The sequence below is a fragment of the Macrotis lagotis genome, chromosome X (genome assembly GCF_037893015.1).
Source record: "Macrotis lagotis isolate mMagLag1 chromosome X, bilby.v1.9.chrom.fasta, whole genome shotgun sequence".
NCBI classification, from domain to species: domain Eukaryota; kingdom Metazoa; phylum Chordata; class Mammalia; order Peramelemorphia; family Peramelidae; genus Macrotis; species Macrotis lagotis.
In genome coordinates, this window is record NC_133666.1 from 203,559,555 (window position 1) to 203,583,050 (window position 23,496).

Sequence of the window (23,496 nt, forward strand, 5' to 3'; positions counted from 1 at the left end):
TCTTAGGATAATTACAGTTTCAAGTTTTAGTTTGAGGAAATGAGTGTGTTAGAGAAGTATACCAGGAAAAGGAAAATATGGGAATATTTGGGGAAAAAGTCATTTTGATTAAGGATGTTTGAGTCATTGTATTGAGAACAAAGGTTAAAATTGTTTTATTTTAAACCAGATGTTGGGTACTCTTAGAACACAGATGACTGTTGAATGTATGTACATGGAGCAAACTTCCAATGAGAATGATCACATTGCCTCAAGCTTGTGAGTTTGTTCATGTAGTAAAATACTAATGGAAGTTAAAAGTGTTAAAAGTGAACTATATGTCAATATGGCAATAAGGCAAAATTTAAATTGTAATAAGCTCCAGAATCTCATTGTTTTGTGATGGAAGACATGCGTTTTGAACTGACTAAGATATTAAGCAGTTTCTTTACCAGAAGACAAGTAGTCACCAGAGCTAGAGAGGACTTTCTGGAACAGATTCAGAGGATGCTAAGGGACACTGCCTCCAAGGGAGAAGAGAAGAGGACAGGAGAGACACAGAACCAGTTCATCTCTACCATCTCTCACCTATGTGTACATTATTTATCTATAAGTTTCCCTTGACTCTGTAAGTGTGACACCCCTACTTATGCCCCTCTCCTTATGGAAAGAAAGAGGGGAGAAAAGGGTGAAAATGTCCTCTATTGTGAGAGAAAGAGAGATTAGTAGTGGCAGTACCCAGTCCCTGATCAGAGGTGCACTGTGGCACAGGATTCTGATCCAGAGGAGATATGACTGAGTCAGTTTAGGGTGACTATTGTTTATAACTGACTGACCAGGATATTTACCTGGGCAGTAGAATATATCTGAATATGTCCAGAAGCGGGGTGCATATATTCTGGATTGTGCAATTTAGAGACAGGTGGCCTTAGATTCATGTGAGATTAATGATGGTACCTGTATCCTTTGTAAAGATGGGCAAACTGGGGCATTTATTAAGGGAAACTGATTATGAGTTAGTATGAACTTGCAAGAAAAAACAATTTAAGGAACATCACTAGGCATATTATCTATTCTTGGGGTTGATCCAATGGCACAATGGCACAAAATCAGGAATTTAGTTTGATCAATTTTGGAGTTGGGAAGACCCTTCTAAAGACATTGGTATAAAAACTTGCAGTGGAAAGAGGTGCAGGAACTTTGGAAATGTACCTGTTATCATTTTGATTATAGGGCTTATCTAAAAGGGTCCCTGGGAAGTAAGGAGGTGATCAGGGAGTTGTTATTTAGACTTAAGGGCCAACTCAGAAATTTGAAGAAACCTCATCAAAATAAAAGAGGAGGGACTGAGTGGGATAAAGTCTGAGATTTCTTCAGTAGAATACTATAGATTGGAGAATAGTTAACTATGTGTCCTTCCTCCCTTGACAAAGCAACCTCTGGGATATTGGTGAAGAGTCAACTGGCCCCACCTTATCTGCTGAAGTCTGGATGACCATTCAATCCCTGAGGCTGAAGAGATAATCTGGTTTCCATTTGAATTTTATGCTCTTTTCCCTAGATTAGTTTTCCAGTCTAGATTGTAAAACTACATTCCTCATTAAGGAGGGTGGGTTAGTGGAGGGGGTGGTGGTGGTGGGAATCTAGTTAGGATAAATGTGATTCTTGGGCCTTTTGCTTTAGCTTCAATCTCTGTAATTTGAATGTTGCCTTGTTCCTCGAGAAATCTCTAAAATTTATTTAAGTGGCATTTGTCCCACACAGTAATAAATATGAAAATAATCAGGTTCAATATACCTCATAAAAAGTATTCATGTCCTTTTGAACATCAGATAATAATAATAATACTTTACTATAGATACTAATATACTTACAATAGATGATAGGGCATACTGACTTTTCAAGCAAATGCAATACTGACTATAAATGATTTATTGGAGTTTTCTCTTTTACCCAAAAACGTTGTACTACAATTTGAATATAATTGAATTTACCAGGTTAAATATTTTCCCTTCCTCCTCCACAAATAATTTCCCCTGGAAAACTTCACTGAAAAAAGAAACCGGAATGTATTACTTTCCACTAGCAGAAAGAACTATCATCTCAAGGACTTCAACTTCAGATTGGGAGGGTAGAGACTTAAAAGTCTCTGATTATTGGTCACTGGTCAGAGCCACTCCTAAGTCCTTGAAAAACATAGCACATGGTATCTGGAAGTCACTGTGGCAAGGTCCTATATAATACAGATTAGGATCAAAGAAGTCCTTCAAATTTCTTCCTGAAGTGAACAGAGTCTGAGCTGGTCAAAATCAGTTAAGACTGGAAAAAGGGGGAAAATAGAAGGATATAATTTGGTGCTTCTGACATACAAAAACTCATGGTAATGTTATAACTGAAAAGTAAATCTTAAACAAAACCAAAGAATTTCAGGAAAAAAGAGAAAAGTTTGAAAAGAATGACAATATAATAAATGAAAATTCTAGAAGGAAGAATTAAAAATTATGACTTACATAGAAATGGATTTTGCATGACTTCATATGTATAACCTATTACATTCTCAATAGTGGGAGGAGAGAAAGAATTTAGAACTCAAAATTTGAAGAATTGTTTTTATATGTAATTGGGGAAAATAAATATTAATTATAAAAACGAAAAAATATTAGAATTATAGAGGAACAAAATTGAATGGAAGAATGGTAGCTTAGTACAGCACTAAAACCTTACAAAAGTAGTAAACTCCCTGAAAAACAGAATGGACCATACAGAGGATATGACTTCATGAGATAGTAAGAAATTTTAGAATAAAATCAAAAGAAAAAAGAAGAAGAAAAAAATGTAAGGTAAGGTAGTAAATTCTATTAAAAAAAGAAACTCCCTATACCAAGATACGATCAAAATGGATAAAGGATTTGGACATAAAAGACAATAGTATAAGCAAACTAGAAGATCAAGGAATAGTTTTTACCTGTCAGATCTATGGAAAGTGAAGCAGTTAAAACAAACTAAATATGTTTGATGACATTAAATTAAAAATATTTTGCACAGACAACACCACTGTAATGAAGATCAAAAGAAATGTAGTAAATTGGGAAAAAAATTTTACAACTAGTATTTCTGACAAGACTCATTTCTAAAATATACAGAGAACTGAGTCAAATATTCCAAAAAACAAGCTATTCCCCAATTGACAAATGGTCAAAGGATTTGCAAAGGCAATTTAAAGATGAGGAAATCAAAGCAATCCATAGTCATATGAAAAATTGCTCTAAATCACTACTTATTAGAGAAACATAAATTAAAGCATCTCTGAGGTATCCCCTCATGCCTCTCAGACTGGCCAATATGACCAGAAAGGAGAATGATCATGTTGGAAGGGATATGGGAAATCTGGGACACTAATACATTGTTGGTGGAGTGTGAACTCATCCAATCTTTTTGGAGAGTAACTTGGAATTACCTCCAAAGGGCAATAAAAATGTGCATCCTGGTCGATCTAGCAATACCACTACTGGCTCTATATCCTGAAGATATCATGAAAAAGGGTAAGAACATCACTTGTACAAAAATATTCATAGCAGCTCTGTTTGTGGTGGCAAAGAATTGGAAATTGAGTGCATGTCTGTCAATTGGGGAATGCTGAACAAATTGTGGTATATGTATGTCATGGAACACTATTGTTCTATTAGAAACCAGGAGGGATGGGAATTTAGAGAGAACCTGGAAGGATTTGCATGAGTGAGATGAGCAGAACCAGAAGAACAAGGTACACCATAACAGCAACATGGGTTTGATGATCATTCTTTATGGATTTGTTCATTCCATCACTGCAACAATGAGGAACAATTTTGGGAAATCTGCAATGGAAAATATCACCTGTATCCAGAGAAAGAATTGTGGAGTTTGAACAAAGATCAAAAAATATTAACTTTAACTTAAAAAAAACCATTATTATATAATTTTTCCTTAGGGATATGATTTCTCTCTCAAAACATTCAATTTCAATCAATGTATAGCATGGAAACAATGTAAATACTATCAGACTGCTTCCTCTCGGGGCTGGGGGGGAGGGAAGCAAGATTGGGGGAAAAATTGTAAAATTCAAAAATAATAAAAAAAAGGAAACTGACCTAGAAATATGTTGAGAAAAGAATATTTAGGAACCATCAAATCCTCCTCCAATTATGACAAAATAAAAATTTGGATACTTTTTTTTAAAGAACATACATTAAAACTATTAAGATTTATCAGCACCTCAGAACAAAGTGAAAATAGAAAAAAATCTATCTCCTGGAAGAAATTCCCAAATTAAAGCTCCTAAGATCATCATAGAAAAAATCCAGAGCTTCTAGGTTCAAAACCTAAACAAATAATCAAAAGTCCCAAAATGCAAACAGGAAGAAAGTGTTCAAGTACTAAAAGTTATATAGTAAGAACAGCACATGACTTGGCAGCTACCCTTACAAAGGAGAGAAGATATTAGAATAGTATATTTAAAAAGTCAAAAGATAAGGGCTTATATTACTAAGAGGAAAAAAAAAAGAATATACAATAAAATTAAAGAGCTTCCAAGCTTTCCTGACTAAAAAGATCAGAGCTGAGTAGAAAATTTTTGCATTTTATTCCAAGCATAATAATTCAGAGAAACCTAGAAATATATTTAAATTCTAGGAGATTATATACCAAAAGATACTGAGAAATTCTATAAATATGATTAAAAATACTTTTTACAGAAATACAAATCTAAATAATTGGATAAATAGTAACTGCCAATACTACATAGGTGAATTTATGTATTCAGTGTCATACCAAATCGCCAAAGGGTTATTTTTACAGAAATGGATAATAAAATGCAACTGAAGAACCAGAAGATCATGAATCTCAAAAAGAATAATGAAAAGTCTGGTAGGGGAATATTATAACACTGTAAGAAATGAGGAAAGAGAGACTTCTGGCCAAGATGGTGGAGAGAAGACAGGCATAGTTCTAAAGTCTCCTGATCTCTTCCCCATCTATCACATGAAACAAACCTCTTAAAAGAAATCCAACCCACAAAACCCAGAAAGAAAAGCCAGGTGAAAGAACAGCTACCTGCAGCAGCACTGGACGAATTCGGGCAGGGGAGTCTGGGCTCAGAGGGCAAATCAGCCCGGATCAGCCAGAATAACAGCTAAATTGGAGCGAGGGAGTCTGAGGGCCTGAGAGTAGGACCTGCTGGATCCATGGTGGGTCTAGACAGTGGGGGCTTGAGTCAACTAGGCAGCAGGGGCACTGGTGTTGGTGCTGTCCCTCTGGAGCTTGCTGATAGAGCTGGGGGGAGAGTTCTGGTGCAGGAGAGCTGAGGACACCATCCCTGGGCTCCTCTGGTCTGAGGAACTCTGAGTCCAAGCCTCTATTATGGCTGAGGCCTCTTCCCAGAACAAAAAAATTCCAGACTACTTCTGCCTCAGGCACAGGTGTGTGAGCAGAAGAACCCAGCCCAGCTGACAATAGAGAGGGAGGAATAACCTCAGGTTAAGGTAAAGACCAACATTGACTGAAGGCAAAAGAATTCAATAGCTACAACTCCTCCCCTTCAAGCAAAAGGAGAAGGCCTCAATCAAGGTCACTAGACAATCCACAGAAAGCAACCAGCACCTCCTACTGACCAGCCAGAAAAATTGCATTCAATGAGTAAAGTCTCTAGTGATCCCAAGCCCCTGTGAACCAGCCCCTCCCCACATCAAGGTCTTAGCAAAATGAAGAAGGGTCAGCAAAAAGGTGGAGTCATAGAAAAATTCTTGGAAGGAAAAGACCCTAACTCACAGAGACCTAGAAGCTCTGAGGAGAATACAATCTGGTCTTCAGCACAAAAAGACCTCCTTGAAGAAATAAGGAAGGAGTTTAAAAAACAACTGGAAAATTTGAGAGAGACAATTAATACCTTGCAACAAGAAAACAAATCCTTAGAAAATACAATTGGACAAATACAAAATGAGAATAATTCTCTCAGATCCTCAACTGGACAAATACAAAATGAGAACAAATCTCTCACATCATAAATTGGACAAATACAAAATGAGAATAATTCTCTCAGATCCTCAATTGGGGAAATGCAAAAAGAAAACAATTCTCTCAAAACCTCAATTGGTCAAATGGAAAACTCTTTCAAAAGTAGAATTGACCAATTGGAAAAGGAGTTGCAAAAAAGTTAATGAAGAAAAGTCCTCCCTAAAAAAAAAGAATGGAGTCTACAGAGACTTATGACTCCATGAGACAGCAAGAGCCAGTTAAACAAAATCAAAAAATAGAAAAAAATAGAAGAAAATGTAAAATACCTCATCAGCAAAACCACTGACCTCGAGAATAGATTGAGGAGGGGAAACCTGAAAATTATAGGACTTCCTGAAAACATTGCAGAGAAAAAAAGCCTGGACTTAATATTACAGGATCTAGTGATGGAAAACTGCCCTGACATCATGGAACCAGAGGGCAAAGTAGTCATTGAAAGAATACATCGATCCCCTCCAGAAAAAGATCCTAAAATGAAAACACCAAGGAATGTTATGGCCAAATTCCAGAAATATCAGATAAAGGAGAAAATCCTGCAAGTAGCCAGAAAGAGACAATTAATATATCAAGGAGCTACGGGAAGGATTATGCAGGACCTGGCTGCATCTACATTAAGGGATCCAAGGGCCTGGAATGAGATATTTAGAAGAGCAAGGGAGCTTGGAATACAGCCAAGAATCCACTATCCCGCAAAGCTGAGCCTTCCAGGGGAAAAAGGATGGACATTAAACAAAATGGAAAAATTCCAAAAATTCTTGATGAAAAGACCAGAGCTAAATAGAAAATTTGGACATCAAATAGGAGGTTCAAGAGACACATGAAAAGGTAAAAAAAAAGGGGGGGGGGCAGTAAAAGAAAAAAAAACTGCAATCCAATAAGTTGAAACTGGCTATATTCCCGGAATGGGGAAAAAGATTCTCATAAATATTGAGAATTGTAACTCTAACAGAGAGTATATTCATACCTAGTCAGCTGAAATTAAAAAAAGCAGGGGTAGCAATCCTTATCTCAGACAAAGCAGCAGCAAAAGTAGATAGCTTTAAAAGAGATAAGGAAGGAAACTTTATCCTCCTAAAAGGTACCATAGACAATAAAGTTATTTCAATACTGAATATATACATACATATATATATATATATATGCACCAAATTCTTAGAGGAGAAGCTGAATTCACTACAGAGACATAGACAGCAAAACTGTACTAGTGGGAGACCTCAACCTCCCACTCTCAGATCTAGATAAATCGAATCATAAAATAAGCAAGAAAGAAGTTAAGAAAGAAGTTAAGGAGGTAAATAGATTATTAGAAAAAATAGATATGGTAGACTTATGGAGGAAACTGATGGGCTTAGAAAGGAATATACCTTTTCTTTTTCTCTGCAGTACATGGAACTTAAACAAAAATTGACCATGTACTAGGACATAAATACCTAACAATCAACTGCAGAAAGGCAGAAATAGTGAATACATCTTTCTCAGATCACAATGCAATAAAAGTCATTTGCAATATTGGGCCAAGTAGATACAGACCCAGAACTACTTGGAAACTGAATAACCTCATTAAAAAACATGAGTGGACCAAAAAACAAATTATATAAAGAATTAACCATTTTATCCTAGATAATGATAATAATGAAACAACATACCAAAACCTATGGGATTCATTCAAAGCCTCTTTCAGGGGATATATTATAGCTTTAAATGCTTACATGAATTAATTGGAGAAAGAGGAAATCAATGAACTAAACACACAATGAAAAAAATTTGACAAAGAACAAATCAAAAATCCCCAATTAAATTCCAAATTAGAAATTCTAAAATTTAAAGGAGAAATTAATAAAATCAAAAGCAAAAAGACTATTGAATTAATAAATAAAACCAAAAGTTGGTATTATGAAAAAACCAATAAAAGTGATAAACGTCTGATCAATTTGATTAAAAAAAAGAAAACCAAATTGCTAGCATCATAAATGAAAAAGGTGAACTTAGCACTAATGAGGAAGAAATTAAAGTAATAATTCGAAAATATTCCAATAAATTTGATAATCTAAGTGAAATGGATGAATACTTACAAAAATATAAGGTGTCCAGGTTAAATGAAAAAGAGATTAAATACCTAAACAACCGTATCTCAGAAAAAAAGAAATTCGACAAGCCATCATTGAACTTCAAAAGAAAAAATCTCCAGGTCCTGATGGATTCACAAGTGAATTCTACCAAACATTTAAGGAACAATTGGTAAAAATTCTATATAAACTCTTTGGAAAAACAGGGGAAGACAGAACTATGCCTAATTCTTTCTATGAAGCCAATATGGTGCTGTTACCTACACCAGGAAGAGTTAAAATAGAGAAAGAAAATTATAGACCTATCTCTCTGATCAATATAGATGCAAAAATCTTAAATAAAATCTTAGCAAAACGATTACAACAAGTTATCACTAGGATAATACATTATGATCAAGTAGGACTTATCCCAGGAATACAGGGTTGGTTCAATATTAGGAAAACTGTTAGTATACTCAATTATATCAACAACTAACCTATTAGAAAATATATGATCATATCCAATAGATGCTGAAAAAGCTTTTGACAAAATACAGCATCCATTCCTATTAAAAATACTAGAGAGTGTAGGAATAAATGGACTGTTCCTAAAAATCATTAGCAGTATCTATCTGAAACCATCAACAAGCATTATATTCAATGGGGAGAGGCTAGAGGCATTCCCAATAAGATCAGGGGTGGAACAAGGGTGCCCATTATCACCACTACTATTCAATATTGTATTAGAAATGTTAGCTTCAGCAATTAGAGAAGAAAATGAAATTGAAGGAATTAGAATTGGGAAGGAAGAGACAAAACTCTGACTCTTTGCTGATGACATGATGGTCTACCTAGAGAATCTGAAGAAATCATCCAAAAAACTACTGGAAACAATTAGCAATTTTAGCAAAGTTGCAGGTTATAAAATAAAGCCTCATAAATCCTCAACTTTTTTATATATGTCTAGAAAGATACAGCAGGAAGAGCTAGAAACAGAAATCCCATTCAAAGTAACCTCAGACAATATAAAATACTTGGGAGTCTATTTGCCAAGACAGACTCAGAATCTTTTTGAAATCAATTATAAAACACTTCTCACACAAATTAAATTAGATTAAATAACTGGGCAAATATTAACTGCTCATGGATAGGTAGAGCTAATATAATAAAAAGGACAATTCTACCGAAATTAAACTACCTGTTTAGTGCCCTACCAATCAAAATTCCAAAAAATTACTTTAATGAGTTAGAAAAAATTGTAAGTAAATTCATATGGAGAAATAAAAAGTCAAGAATTTCTAGGACCTTAATGAAATAAAAGTGCAAAAGAAAGTGGCTTAGCCCTACCTGATCTAAAATTATATTATAAAGCATCAGTCATCAAAACTGTTTGGTATTGGCTAAGAAATAGAGTGGTGGACCAGTGGAATAGACTAGGTGTAAAAGCAGGAGAGGATTATAGTAATCTGCTCTTTGATAAACCCAAAGAGTCAGGCCACTGGGATAAAAACTCCCTCTTTGATAAAAACTGCTGGGATAATTGGAAGTTAGTATGGAAGAAACTTAGATTAGACCAACACCTAATACCCTTTACCAAGATAAGATCCAAATGGTTACAGGACATAGACATAAAAAACAATACTATAAGCAAATTAGAAGGTCAAGGACTAGTTTACCTGTAAGATCTATGGAAAGGGGAAGTGTTGGAGAACATCACCAAAAACCAATTACATGATTTCCAATACATTAAATTAAAAAGCTTTTGCACAGATAAAACCACTGTACCCAAGATCAAAAGAAATGTATTAAATTGGGAAACAATTGTTACAACTAATGATTTTGACAAGGGACTCATTTCTGAAATATACAGAGAACTGAGTCATATTTTTAAAACAAAAAGCCATTCCCCAATTGACAAATGGTCAAAGGATATGCAAAAGCAATTTACAGATGAGGAGATCAAAGCAATCCATAGCCATATGAAAAATTGCTCTAAATCATTAATTAATAGAGAAATGCAAATTAAAGCTTCTCTGAGGTACCACCTTACACCATTCAGATAGGCCACTATGACCAGAAAGGATAATGATCATTCTTGGAAGGGTTGTGGGAAATCTGGAACACTATTACACTGTTGGTGGAGCTGTGAACTCATCCAACCTTTCTGGAGAGATATTTGGAACTATGCCCAAAGGGCAACAAAAATGTGCATACCCTTTGACCTAGCTATACCATTACTGGGTCTATACCCTGAAGAGATGATGAAAAAGGGTAAAAACATCACTTGTACAAAAATATTTATAGCAGCCTTGTTTGTGGTGGCAAAGAATGGGAAATCAAGTAAATGTCCTTCAATTGGGGAATGGTTTAGCAAACTGTGGTATATGTATGTCATGGAATACTATTGTTCTATTAGAAACCAGGAGGGGGGTGGCTAGGTGGTGCAGTGGATAAAGCACCAGCCCTGGAGTCAGGAGTAACTGGGTTCAAATCCAGTCTCAGACACTTAATAATTACCTAGCTGTGTGGTCTTGGGGAAGCCACTTAACCCCATTTGCCTTGCAAAAACCTAAAAAAACCCATCAAACCAGGAGGGATGCGATTTCAGGGAAACCTGGAGGGATTTGCATGAAGTGATGCTGAGTGAGATGAGCAGAAGCAGAAAAACACTGTATACCCTAACAGCAACATGGGGGTGATGTTCAACCTTGAAGGACTCGCTCATTCCATCAGTGTAACAATTGGGGACAATTTTGGGATGTCTGCAAAGGAGAGTGCCATCTGTATCCAGATAAAGAGCCATCAAGTTTGAAAAAAGTTCAAGGACTATTACCTTTAATTTAGGAAAAAACCCAGATATCTTACTGTCTGATCTTGTTGCCTCTTAGACTTCTTGTCTCTTCCTTAAGGATACGATTTCTCTCTCATCACACTCAATTTGGATCAATGTACAACATGGAAACAAAGTAAAGACTGACAGATTGCTTTCCATGGGGATGCGGTGGGGGGAGGGAAGTAAGTTTGGGGGGGGGGGAATTGTAAAACTCAAATAGTATCTTTCATAAAATTAAATTTAAAAAAAGGAAATGAGGAAAGAGATGGATTCAGAGAGACTGGGGAGTAAAGAAAGATAAACTAAGAATGGTTACAATTGTGTGAGGAGATGCTTAGTGAAATACTTTGATCAAACCAATAACTAATCATTACTGCAAATGTGTTAATCTGCTTTGTCTACCCATGCTTATATGGTGTAAGGGAAGATTTTCTATTTCTGTGAGGAAATATTGCTAGGGAGAAGGGAAGGTGATAGCAATTTCCCTATCATCCCACAAAAAAATAAAGAAAAAAATGCCAATAAAGAATTTTTACAATAGAAGAGAACAGAAGGCAATTCATAAGAAACATAAATAAGTAAATCTTTGGAACTATGGAACTTAATGGCTAGGACACTGGAGTTAGCATTGGGAAGAATCATGCTTTGGTTACTCTCTAGCTGGATAGTCTTTCTGCCTTCCAATGCTAATTATATTCTTTAATCTCACCCTCCTACCAATCTACATAATCTGACAGGGTCTGACAGGGTCATTTTCCTCATCACTACATAACTTCATAATCAGTATTATTCTATCCTTTATCTTTGATGGTGTTAATGTTTATGGGCGCTCAAATTAAAAATAACAAAAATAAATTTCAAAAAAACTTCTAAAAATTAAAAGGAAGCTTACTTATTTTAAATTAATTCAGTCTTTTCAAACATAGTATAAGCAAAAAAAGGAAGAAAATTTGAAAAGAAATCTAAATTACAGTTCATTTATATAATGATGTTTCCTTTTGAAGCTTAAGCAAGTTTTTGCTGCATCTAAGCAAAAAAAGGAAAAGGAAAAGAAGGAATCTGAGAAGGGAAACTTTCTAACAATGATTAAAAATACTTTTAGGTAGAAGACTTTACCTAATCAGAGCATATTTGCAACAGCATATCCTTTTGACAAGAATTTAAAAACTTAACAAAATTGATAAAGCAAAAATCTAAAATCAACCACTAACTTCAAATCAACAGATGTCAAATAAATAATGCAAATTATTTAAGCTATTGCTTGATTCACTGATAAGATTCCTAACTGAAATTCTTATGGAAAACTTTTAAACAATGGATCAGAAAACCTAATGCCCTGTCAAGAAACTATTTTTCCATTAAAAAATTATATTGAAGGTGTTTATGTTATTTTGGGGGATTAGGAATTGGGAAGATACCACACAAAAGATTAAATAGTTAAATCAATATCCCAGGGAAAGGATGAATTAGAACAAAGTTAAAAAGAATCTTAAAAGGTAAAATTTCATGAAAATATAAACTTGTATCCTCCCCTTCAAATATTTTATTTCTACAGCTGGAAGAGGGCAATAAAAAGCTTATTTTTCAAAGGAGAAAAATTCTTTTAATAGAATGACAAATAAGTTATATTTTTACAAAGAAATAAAGAGCTCTAATTTTACATGCAAAAAGATGTTAAATTTGTTCAGCAATTGTAGGTAGATGAGTAATAATATAATCATTTACGTTTTTCCTATTCTCAAATAATATATTTTGTGAATACATAGAATTTTTTTAAAACACCAGGGAAAGTAGAATCATCCTTTTTTTAAGGGAGGAAGAAGGAATCAATGATTTATTTGTGGTCAGTATGTGTTAGTAGAAAAGATAACTTATTAAGTATTCTGAGCACTACATCTAATTGTGGCAATATGTAAATATTTAGATGGATCTGCACTCTCACTGGTATCTATATTCATGCAGAGTTGGTCTAGCCAAAAAAGTTTCAAATCCTCCTACCCCTTTAAAAATATCTTTTATTTAATAAAAATATCAGGTTGTCTATCAAACACATATTCTGTAATATTTTTGAATAGATCAGAAGTTTTAAAAATACAGCTAGCTCTCAAAAGTTAACCTGGATAATTTAAAACAATTAATGCCTCCTACCCAGTGAATAATCAACTTTATTATACCAGATAATACTGTAATACATACCTCCATTCCCAATCTAAGTCTTCGCTCATACTGGAGTCATCCTCCAGGTTATTGTTCCCATCCAGCATGAAAAATCCTGGGTGTACAAAATGGCTGACAGGGTCATTTTCCTCATCACTACTACTTTCAACTTCTTCATGGTATTGCAACCAAGGAATTTCTCCCTCTTCCAAGGAAGTCTGGTCCCTTTTACATTTTTTTTGTGGGGGAAAAAGCATATAATTTTAAAACTTATTATAAAAATGATTCTATTAAAATTCTATTGTCTGCAAATGGATTTTAAGTTTTAAGTGCTTTTCATATTTTATTAATACCTGCATCAGCACTACAAAATCTTTTACAACAAGAATTTATTTCCTTGACTATATACAAACAACTCTAAATAACTATAATGATATGGGGGGGGGAAATTACTGGATAGGGGTTTAAGAGACCTAAATTTTAGATTTTTGACAGCTATGCAATCTTAGGCAAATCATCTCATTCAGAATTCAGTTTACTTTTGTACAAAATGAGATAGGACTGGATACTCTCTTCTAAGGTCCTTTCTATAATAAGCTATGGTTCTACTCAGGACTTCTTTTTAAACCTCATATGCTATTCCATATGCTAGTCCTTTCCCTGTACAGAAAAAAAAATCCAACCACATTGGATAAAACAAACTATATGTGCCAACAACAATTCTGAAAATATAGTAAAACATCAACTGATATATCAGTGTCCACTAATTCAGAATTTGTCACATTCTGTCTATGAGGGTTCAGCTGACATTTACTTTTATCATCTTTGTACATAAAGGTTATATACAAAGTTTTGTTTATGTATAAAGGTTACAAATCTTGCACACAAGGTTTATTTAAATAATGCATACAAGATTGCATTAGGGAATATTTAATCTACTTGAATGAAATTTTTAAGGTCTTTGGTGGCATCTGTTTACAAAAGAATAATTAATACACCAAATATAAATGAGTTTTATCCTTGCACTAAAATAGATCTACTGGAAATTTTAGTTCTATTTTCTTAGTAATAAGATTGAAAATCCTATTTATACTTCAAGGGAACAAACCTAGATACATAATTTTACCTACATAGAACCATTAAACCCAAATAATATTAAATTTGTAATTTCCTTCATGTCCTTGCCAATAATCTTCTGAATACAAATCAGCTTTACCCATGCACTTAAGTTGACCTGTGGAGATTCCTCCTTGGCAACACTTAATATATGCTAGTCATCAGATTTGTTATCATGAGCAAACAGCAGTTCATTAAAGCCTAGGTCTTAAAAGTATAAAATCTTCTTAGAATTTCAAACCAGTTTTTAATACTATTTGAACACTTAGGAATGACAACTAAAATTTAAATATGTTTTTTAACAATTGCTTTATTTTCTCACTTAAATCCTCCAAGGTCCATTCTGTATACAAACTATATTTCCTGAAAAGCAGAATAAAATACCAGTGTATAACATGACATCTAAGAGTGAAGTACAGTAGAACTACAATGACTGTAGTCATTAAAGGCTAGGTTAAAATTTCATTTGTTATGTTACTGTCCATATCAACTTTTAAGGGTCATTTTCCTCATCTGTAAAATGAGGGGGTTGAGTTAGATGTCCTCTCAGGTTCTTTTTAGTTTCACTTCTGTGATTTGAAGAATTTATTCAAACATGCTGAAACAATCTGTCATAATAGACTTATCTGTCTGTCTGTTATCTGTCTGTCTGTCTGTCTATCTATCTATCTATCTATCCTACATATACTCCGATAATCTGAGTTATTAAGAAAGTTGAAAAAATTTTGGTGGGTAAATAATATTGTTTGTTCTATGTACAAAGTTGAAATGGGGAAAACATTTGGAAACTATCATGAATTTATTTTGTAATAACTATAATGATTATTAACAAGTTTTGTTCTTAAGATTACTGAATATCAGCAGGCTTTTTAATAAAAAAATCTCAGGGATGTCATAACCTTACCAGAAACCCACACCAACATCTAGTTAATAGTCAATAAAACATTTATTAAGCACCTTCTATGTGCCAAGCTGAAAAGAGGGGTGGGGGAAGGGAGAGAAAGGAGGAAAGGCACCTGGGTCCTCCTTCCTTAAATGGAAGATCTGAGAGAGGATCTCTAGATAACCATTCCCTATCTCCAAACAGAATGGAAGGCCTCCTTGAGCAGGGAGTTGTTATGAATTTCAGAGTTGAGGTGATCTTGTAGGAAGATGAATTTCTGGGGTGTTAAAGTCCAGGAGAACAGCCAGGTGGAAAAATATGATATGCATAGGTAAGACAATCCCTTCCCCCCTCCACACTGCAGTGTACCTAGACTGTGACACTCCAATTCTCTCACCCCAGATCACACTGTTGCTATGGCAGGTATTAGGAAGGATTGCCTTAGTACTCTGGAGCAGTAGCTAGTTAAGAGCCATGCCCTTTTCTGTCTTTTTAATTTTCAGTGGGACAAGAATAAATTATGCAGAATGAGTGGACATAGTTGTCATCAACACTGCAGGTCTCATTACATTTAACTCTTGCCCAAAATCCACTCTTTTTTTTAGAAGGCCTTATTCTTCCTCTCCCAGATCCTCAACCTTCTCATCATTTTTGACTTCTCCCTCAACTCAAGGTACTCTCTTCAAAGTTAATAATGACCTCTTAATCTCTTAATAATCAAATCCTGTTGCTTATTCCCCTCATCTTTCTTGAAACATTTGAAAAAAGCTACCAATCAAAACTCTAGTTTGTAAACTTGAGTTTAAAATAATATATTTTTTGAACTCATTAGTTCCTCATCTGGGTCAATTACATCAAGAGAGTGATGTCTTGACTTGTAAGTGAATTGGATTTAAGTAAGGTAGGGCTGTGAAAAGTCATCATTTTCACTCTCATTTTTAGTTATCTGAATACAGACACAAGACATGGATCAGGACAACTAGAGTAGGTCCCCAGATAATAGTGAGAGACTTTGACCTTTTGAGCTAAGGTCTTTCCAAGGTCTTAGTTTATCTTAAGTATTAGTGATTCATCATTTAAGGCTAGGTAAGATATTCTGCAAAAGATGGCCTACTCAAAGAAAAATCAATATGGGAAGGGAAGAGATTTTTGGGTTTCAGGACAGAATAGAAACAATTGCTATTAACATTCAGAGCCATCAAAACACAAACAATGACCCAGTGAGGCTTGAGTTGATGCCTATTAATGGCCAATCAGTAAGAGCCAGGGTAATTTTGGGTTTAAGACATAGTCAAGTAGTACCTTTTGAATCCCAATGGGTTTTATCAAAGTCTGGTTTTCCAGAAATCTATTTCAAGAAATCATAAATGAAACCATACAGGGCAAAAGTTAACTGTTTTTTTTAAAGGAAAAAAAAAGAATAAGTAAAAAGAGAAAAAAGATCTAGCCCCCAAACCCTAAGATAGCTTGGCAAGGTTTTAACAATCTCCCAAATGAGGAGTGTTAATAGCTTTTAAACTAATTTAATACAAATATGAAAAAAATGCAACATTTTCTGATTAGTGTGCAAGAATAATAATGGCATCAAGGAAGATAAAAATTTACTAGTCTAATTTCAATAAAACTTTTGTATAATTGGTGAAATGAATTGAAAAGTGACTTAATAAGTGCAGTCAAAGATGTACAACTTCCACTTTTACTTAATGTTTCTTTTTGAACTATTACAACCACTTTAGTCAAGAATGTAATATAAAAGAATCTGATGGTAGATCTTCAAATCACTATGACAAATTATTAAATGAATATTTTTCAAAAATGTGAAGTATGCTTATCACAGTGATTGGCACATGGAAGGTGCTTAATAAATATCTGTCATATTAAATAGAAGAATGGTGAGTGAAGAAAGAGTTCATTCCATTATTTGAGCAAGGATACTAGAATGTTTAGATCAGGGAAATATTGTAGCCATAATCTACCAGATTTTTAGCAAAATATTCCTCAAACAGTGGAAAATTTATAAAAACATGAGCTAAAACACTAACATAATTAGGTAGATTCAGAACGACTGAATATTCAGACCCAGTCAGGATGACTTGTAAAGACTTCTGCAGTGGAGTGCCCCAGGGATCTATGCTTGTGATTTTTTTTTCAAATTTTAAAAATAAAGTGTGAGGATAAAGTTATAGATGTCACGCTTATCAAATCTGTAAATGGCACAAAGCTGGAAAGAACAGCTACTGTGTTGACAGTCAGGATCCAAACAAACTGTGTTGATAGTCAGGATCCAAAAAGATCTTGACAAGTTAGAACACCACCACCACACTGAATTAGGTAAGATGAAATTTAACAGGAATAAATGCATGCTTGAGTGCAAAAGTAACAACTTCACAAAACAAGATGGTAGAAACATGGCTTCATAAGTTGATCTGAAAAAGATCTAGAGGTTTAGTGAAAGCTAAAATGACAAATAAAAAATTTATAGAGTACATTAGACAATATTCAAGAATAAGAACATGATAGTCATTCTGTACCTTATTCTGGTCAGACCTCAACAGAAGTACCACAACTTCATTTTAAGAAAGACATTGATAAACTGAAGAGTATTCAGAAGAGGGCAGGCAAAATAGTGAAAGGATCTGAGTTCATGCCATTAGAGTACTGATTGAAAGAAATGAGAATGTTTATCTTGGAGAAGTATCAGTGGAGATACTATAGCTGCCCTAGGATATGAAAGTTTGTCATACAAATGATTTACATTACTATGCTCCAGAAAGAAGAATAGAAACAATAGGTGAAACTTGCAAAGCAAGTCTAGGCTTAGATTAAACTTCATAATTAGAACAATGAAATGGATTTCCTTAATAAGCTACTGTTTGCCTTTCATTGGAAGTCTTTAAGCAGAAGTTAGATGACTTTATGTTGAATAAGTTGTAGAGTTGGACTAGATAGCCTTTCATGCTCTGTGAATTCCTGTGATCTCAGTAGCTTGCCCTGGTTATAACACTGCTCAAATGCTCTGTAAGCAATTCCAGTGGTCATTTGATCGTAATGAAAAATAGACTCAACAGAATTATGGCCATAGAAAATTAGTTGTATACAGCATAAACCTTAAGAGCCACATAAATCTTTTTTCTTTTTAGGTTTTTGCAAGGCAAATGGGGTTAAGTGGCTTGCCTAAGGCCGGATTTGAACCCAGGTACTCCTGACTCCAGGGCCGGTGCTTTATCTACTGCACCAACTAGCCGCTCCAAGCCACATAAATCTTACAGAAATGGCTTCAGTAATTTGCTGGTCTAAGAGGTAGCTTCAGAAATATAGCAAAAGAATGCCAATTCTTAAAAAAAGGAACTGCTGTTCTGGAAAAGAGATTATGCATTTTTGTAAGTAATTCATAAATACTATTGCATACAATATTATAAATCTGTTATTTTTTTCCTTCATGCCTTAAAAAATATTTTAAGAATGGCACAAAAATAATGAGGGATGTATATTGTCTCTAATCAAAATAAAATTCCATGTAATAATAATGATAATAATGCCACAATTCTCTATTCTGAGGTATTTTTGTTCTCTTGTGTACATTTATAAGTTTCAATAGTCTTTTTTTTTGGGGGGGGGCGATACTTTTAACTCACTCTCCCTATTAACTGTCCTCCACTATTGAGGGGAGGGGCAGAACCTTTTAAGTGTGATTTGCTTGTTATTATTCCTACTCCTCCACTCATCATCCTCACTTCCTTTTGTTTTTTTGTTCAGGCTGATAAATTTCTATAACAATTCATGTGTTCTGGTTCAGAAGAGAATGAGGTTCATCTGAAGTCCACTGTAATTGTCATTCATATTTATAGTCTTCTCAGGCACTCCTTTTAAGAGAATTGCAAGTTCTCCCCTTGTCTTTCTCCCTTCTACACTAGTATATTCCTTCTTTTCCTTTTGAAAAAGAACTTGTCTATTACTAGGACCTGTTTTTCTTATTTATCTCTACCCCAAATAATTTGAAAATCTGAAGGTTTGGGAGGGCACTTTTTCTTCTCCCTTATTCTAATGTGAGCAGTGATGATGGCTCCTTCTTGTTGCTCAAATAAATTCACCTTTCCATGTTTCTCTGATTTTTGTGTTTGTATTTCAAAGTTCCTTCTCAGCTGAGTTCATTGCAACGGGAATGCTTAAAAGTCTATTTCATTAAAAATCTATTTTCCCCTCAAGATTATACTCAGATTTGCAGGATAAGTTACCATTGATTCTAAACCTCTTTCACTTTTGATCATTTATTTATTTTTTACCAGAAACTGCCAGGTATTATGTGATCCTGACTATAGTTCCTTCCAACTTTTTGAACATTAGGTATTGGAGATATTGATATTAGAGATCTGGATTTTGGCTAGACATTCCTCAGAGTTTTCTTCTGTCTCTATTTCTAATTGGTCTGCATAACTTTTTATTTTAAATTTCTTAAAATAACAGTGTCTAATCTTCCCTCCCCAACAAAGCTTTCAGGGAATTTGAATAATTTTTATATTATCTTTTCCTGACTTGTGTTTCCATATCAATTGTTGATATCAGAGATCTCATATTTTCTCCTATTATTTTCTAATCTTTTGAATTTGTTCTAATATTTCTTGCTGTCTCATGGAGTCTGATTTGTTTGATCCATTCAAGTTTTCAGGGATTCCATTTGTTGGGAGAAGGTTTACCAATTTCTCTTCTAAGTTACTTGTTCTCCTCCTAATTCTTTCCATAAGAGTTTTATTTCATTTTTAGCCATTGATTCATTTTTTCCCCCTATGTATTCTTGGGGATTACAGTCTTTATGAAAAGTCAATTTTTTTTCCTTTGAGTTTCTGCTTGAAGATGCTCTGGAGTCACTTTATAATAACTTTTGATACTATTGCACTTTTTTTGTGATTTACTTATCTATCTAGCTTAGTTCATAAAGTGGAGTTTTTTGTTTTTTGCTTTTGTTTGTTTTTTTGCCAGGGTCAGGTTATACCACTGATGCAATTATGAGTAAAATCAATGACTCCTATTGTTTCATTCACACATATGGGTTTGCTGGATTTTTGAATGATCTCTAAAGTCCCATAATTCTTTGAATTCCAGAGCACATCATATTTGAGACACTCTCTGGCATTTCAGGACAAGGTATTAGAATCTTCACAGTCCTTTCACTTAGGTTGTTGGCTTGGTCTGAGTGCTATGATAATGATGGTTGCTTCCATTCTCAGGATTGTTCTATGCTCTTGCTTTCTCTGGACACAGAACCTCTGATCACACTAAGGCTTATATTGAAGGACTCCCTTTCTTATCACCCAGGGGATGACTTTCCATGAAGCTCTGAATAAGAAAGATATTGTAGTTTTTCATTACTTTTTTTGGTCTAATTAAAAATTTGCTTTTCTGATTGCCTCTATGAAGCCTTAATATCTCTCCTGAGTTCCAGTTCAGCATCATCAACCTTATAATGGAAATTTAGAACTGTAGGCATCTCATATAAAATATCTCTAAAACAGAATTCATCATTTCCTATTACCTCCCTAATCTATCCTTCTTCTGACCTCCACTTCTTTCTTATTCTATCCTATTCTGACTGGCCATTCTTTCATTTCCCTCAGTTAATAAACTCAGTGTTAAAACCTGATATCTCATTTTCACCCATCCCAAAGTGTTGGGGGAAGAGTTTCTTACAAGAAGTGATAGGTAGATTCTTTCTATTTTTACCTTGACTTTTGATTCTAAGAGATCTGGGTTATATTAATATTTCTTGAAATTTTTAGGTTCTTTTCTGGTCATACTATTGTAATTCGAGGATTCTTAATTTATTTCTCCTTTATATTTTTCCCTAGTCAGTTGTTTTACTGTGAAATATATTTTATTTTTGTCCTTTTATTTCATTTTCATATTTCTTGTTGACTCATGGCTTCTATTTGGACCATTCTAATCTTCAAGGGGTCTGATTTGGCAAGATTTTATGCCTTCTGTTCAAGGCTGTAAATTCCCTGTTCAATTCTTTCTAGTTCTCATTTCTCATTTCTTTTTTAATTTTTCCCTTAATTGCTCTTATTTTATTCATTCAAAACATTTAAAAGCTCTTTCTCTCTTGCTCTCTTTCTCACACGCATGCATGCATGCATGCATGCACATGCACACACACACACACACACACACACTTCATTTTCCACAGGAATTCTAGATGAATTTTTGTCAGAAAGCTTCATTTTTCTTTAAGGCTTGACTTTTAGATATTTTGAAGTCATTCTTTTACTCTAAGTTAGTATATTTTGTTTTCCTGCCACTGTAATAGCTCTTTACAGAGGAATTCTTTTTCTATTTGTTCATTCGCCTATTCTACTTCTTGATGTGAAACTTGATGTTAAGGATGGGCTTTGTTGTATTTCTGGAAGGAAGGTCTGGACTAGTCTTCCTGTTCTTTCTTGTGCCAAGTATTGTTATAGTATATGAAAGACAACTAAGGAAACTGCAAGTCTTCAATGCTCCCAAAATGGTCATATTCAGGGAAAAGTCTGATTGCTCACTTCTCATTCCCAACTTTGGTCTGAGTTTGGAAAATTTGTGATAAAAAATTTGCATCTGAATAAGAGTAGACTACTGCTAGATTAAGCCCTTAATAACTCTGTGGGTTCAGAGTGGCAGAATTGTAGGTCTTCTTTGGTCTGGCATTCTAGTCCTAGTTATTCTTTTGTAGGCTAGATTAGATGCTGGAAAATGAATACTTGCTCTGTGCTTGGGGTCTGAGAATATAAGTCACACTGCTACTGCTGGCTTCTAAATTTCCTTTCTTAGTACACTACCTACTTCCTTCTTCCCTAGGAACACATACTTTCTGTGTAGGTTCTGTTTTCTGTCTATTCTGGATCTATGATTCAGAACTTGTTAGTGAGTGACAATGGAGCGTTCCTTGTGTGAGGTATTACTGGACTGATCATGTCCCCTACCGTCTACAGACCTCTCTCTCCCTGTGTCAAGTTGGGATGGACATATGACTCAATGTGGCTTTTTTCTGATTTCTCCATCAGGATTTAGTTGAGTACATTTTCTAAATCTGTGGGAATAAGTTTTATGTAGGGCATTTTCTTGCACTACTTTTTTTTTTTTTAAGCAAGGCAAACAGGGTTAAGTGGCTTGCCCAAGGCCACATGGCTAGGTAATTATTAAGTGTTTGAGACCGGATTTGAACCCAGGTACTCCTGACTCCAAGGCCGGTGCTTTATCCACTATGCCACCTAGCCGCCCCCTTGCACTACTTCTTATCACTCTGCCATTTTGGCTCTGCCTCTGCCTTGATCACTTTTCACCTGAACTATTGCAATAGTCTCTTAAGGAAATAATTTAAAGTAACATTTGTTCTAAAAATCATTTTTACAGTAAATTAAAAATATGCAGGATATTCATGTACCTTCTACTTTTGACAATTATGTGATTTTTAAAGGTGTGATCTACAGTAAAGGAATCAAAAATGCAGCCTGGCCCACAAAACTTTGGAATACAGTCCAAATTAAATGAATATGCTACTGGTTAATATTTAACAAAATAAAATACAATAAAACAGATAATTACTTCATTTTAAAACTAAGTCAATATGCAGTCTACAAGGATTCTTATGTATGGTTTAGTGGCTGCCATTACTATTTGAGTTTGACACCACTGATCTAGAGAAGAATATCAATTGTAAAAATATTTCTATTTTTTAACAACACAATTAACAAATAAGTCTGATGTTTGTTGTGGATTATTCTCAAAGACTTGTCAGAAAGGGGAAAGTATATATAGGTGTACAAGTTCATGGCTTTCTTAGTTGTCTTTTTCAAAAATAATTTCATTATTTTTCCAAACATTCAGTTTCTTAGGACTCCATTATTTCATATCTTAAATTTTTATTGCCTCCCGCAAAGATTTCATTTATATATACATATCTGATAAAGCTGTTACTCTCATTTTTTTAAAAGCATAATTATATTTTTCCATGAAGTTCATTGAAGACTAAAGACACAGAATATAAATTTGGTAGCAAGTATATGGGATAAATGCTATAAAAATCTTTGCAGATTAAAAGAGTGAAACTTTAATGAAATCAATCCTATATTTCTAAAATTATTAATATTAATTATAATTGAGTAATACACTATACATCAATAGTAATTCACATAAATGAAAGCACTTTTTTATACACATAAATCATATGATTTAAACTATGTTTCTCCAATTAGTCTACCACTATCAACTAAATCTTGTTCACTGATGGGGAATAACTACTACATTCTTACCTTTAAATAGATTGTAAGGTCCCTGAGTGTGGGGACAGTCTTTTTTTACATTATTGTTCTTCCCTGGCATAACAAATGTTTGCTGAATTGAATAGCTTAGCAGACAATTCCAATATATCAGGTTTTTTCCTTAAGACTTTGGGTAAATATACA

General features: G+C 34.2%; 1 protein-coding gene across 7 annotated transcripts in view; it reads right to left on the reverse strand.

Moving 5' to 3' along the window:
- PJA2 (praja ring finger ubiquitin ligase 2) overlaps window positions 1-23,496 on the reverse strand; it is a 146,359-nt gene that overhangs the window by 29,039 nt on the left and 93,824 nt on the right. For 6 of the 7 annotated variants that reach the window (XM_074201242.1, XM_074201240.1, XM_074201238.1 and 3 more), the window contains one exon: window positions 13,102-13,287. The exons of the other annotated variant lie outside the window; for it this stretch is intronic. In XM_074201242.1, coding sequence (XP_074057343.1) covers window positions 13,102-13,287 — 186 coding nt within the window. The remainder of the gene's footprint in view (window positions 1-13,101; window positions 13,288-23,496) is intronic. 7 annotated transcript variants of the gene reach the window in all.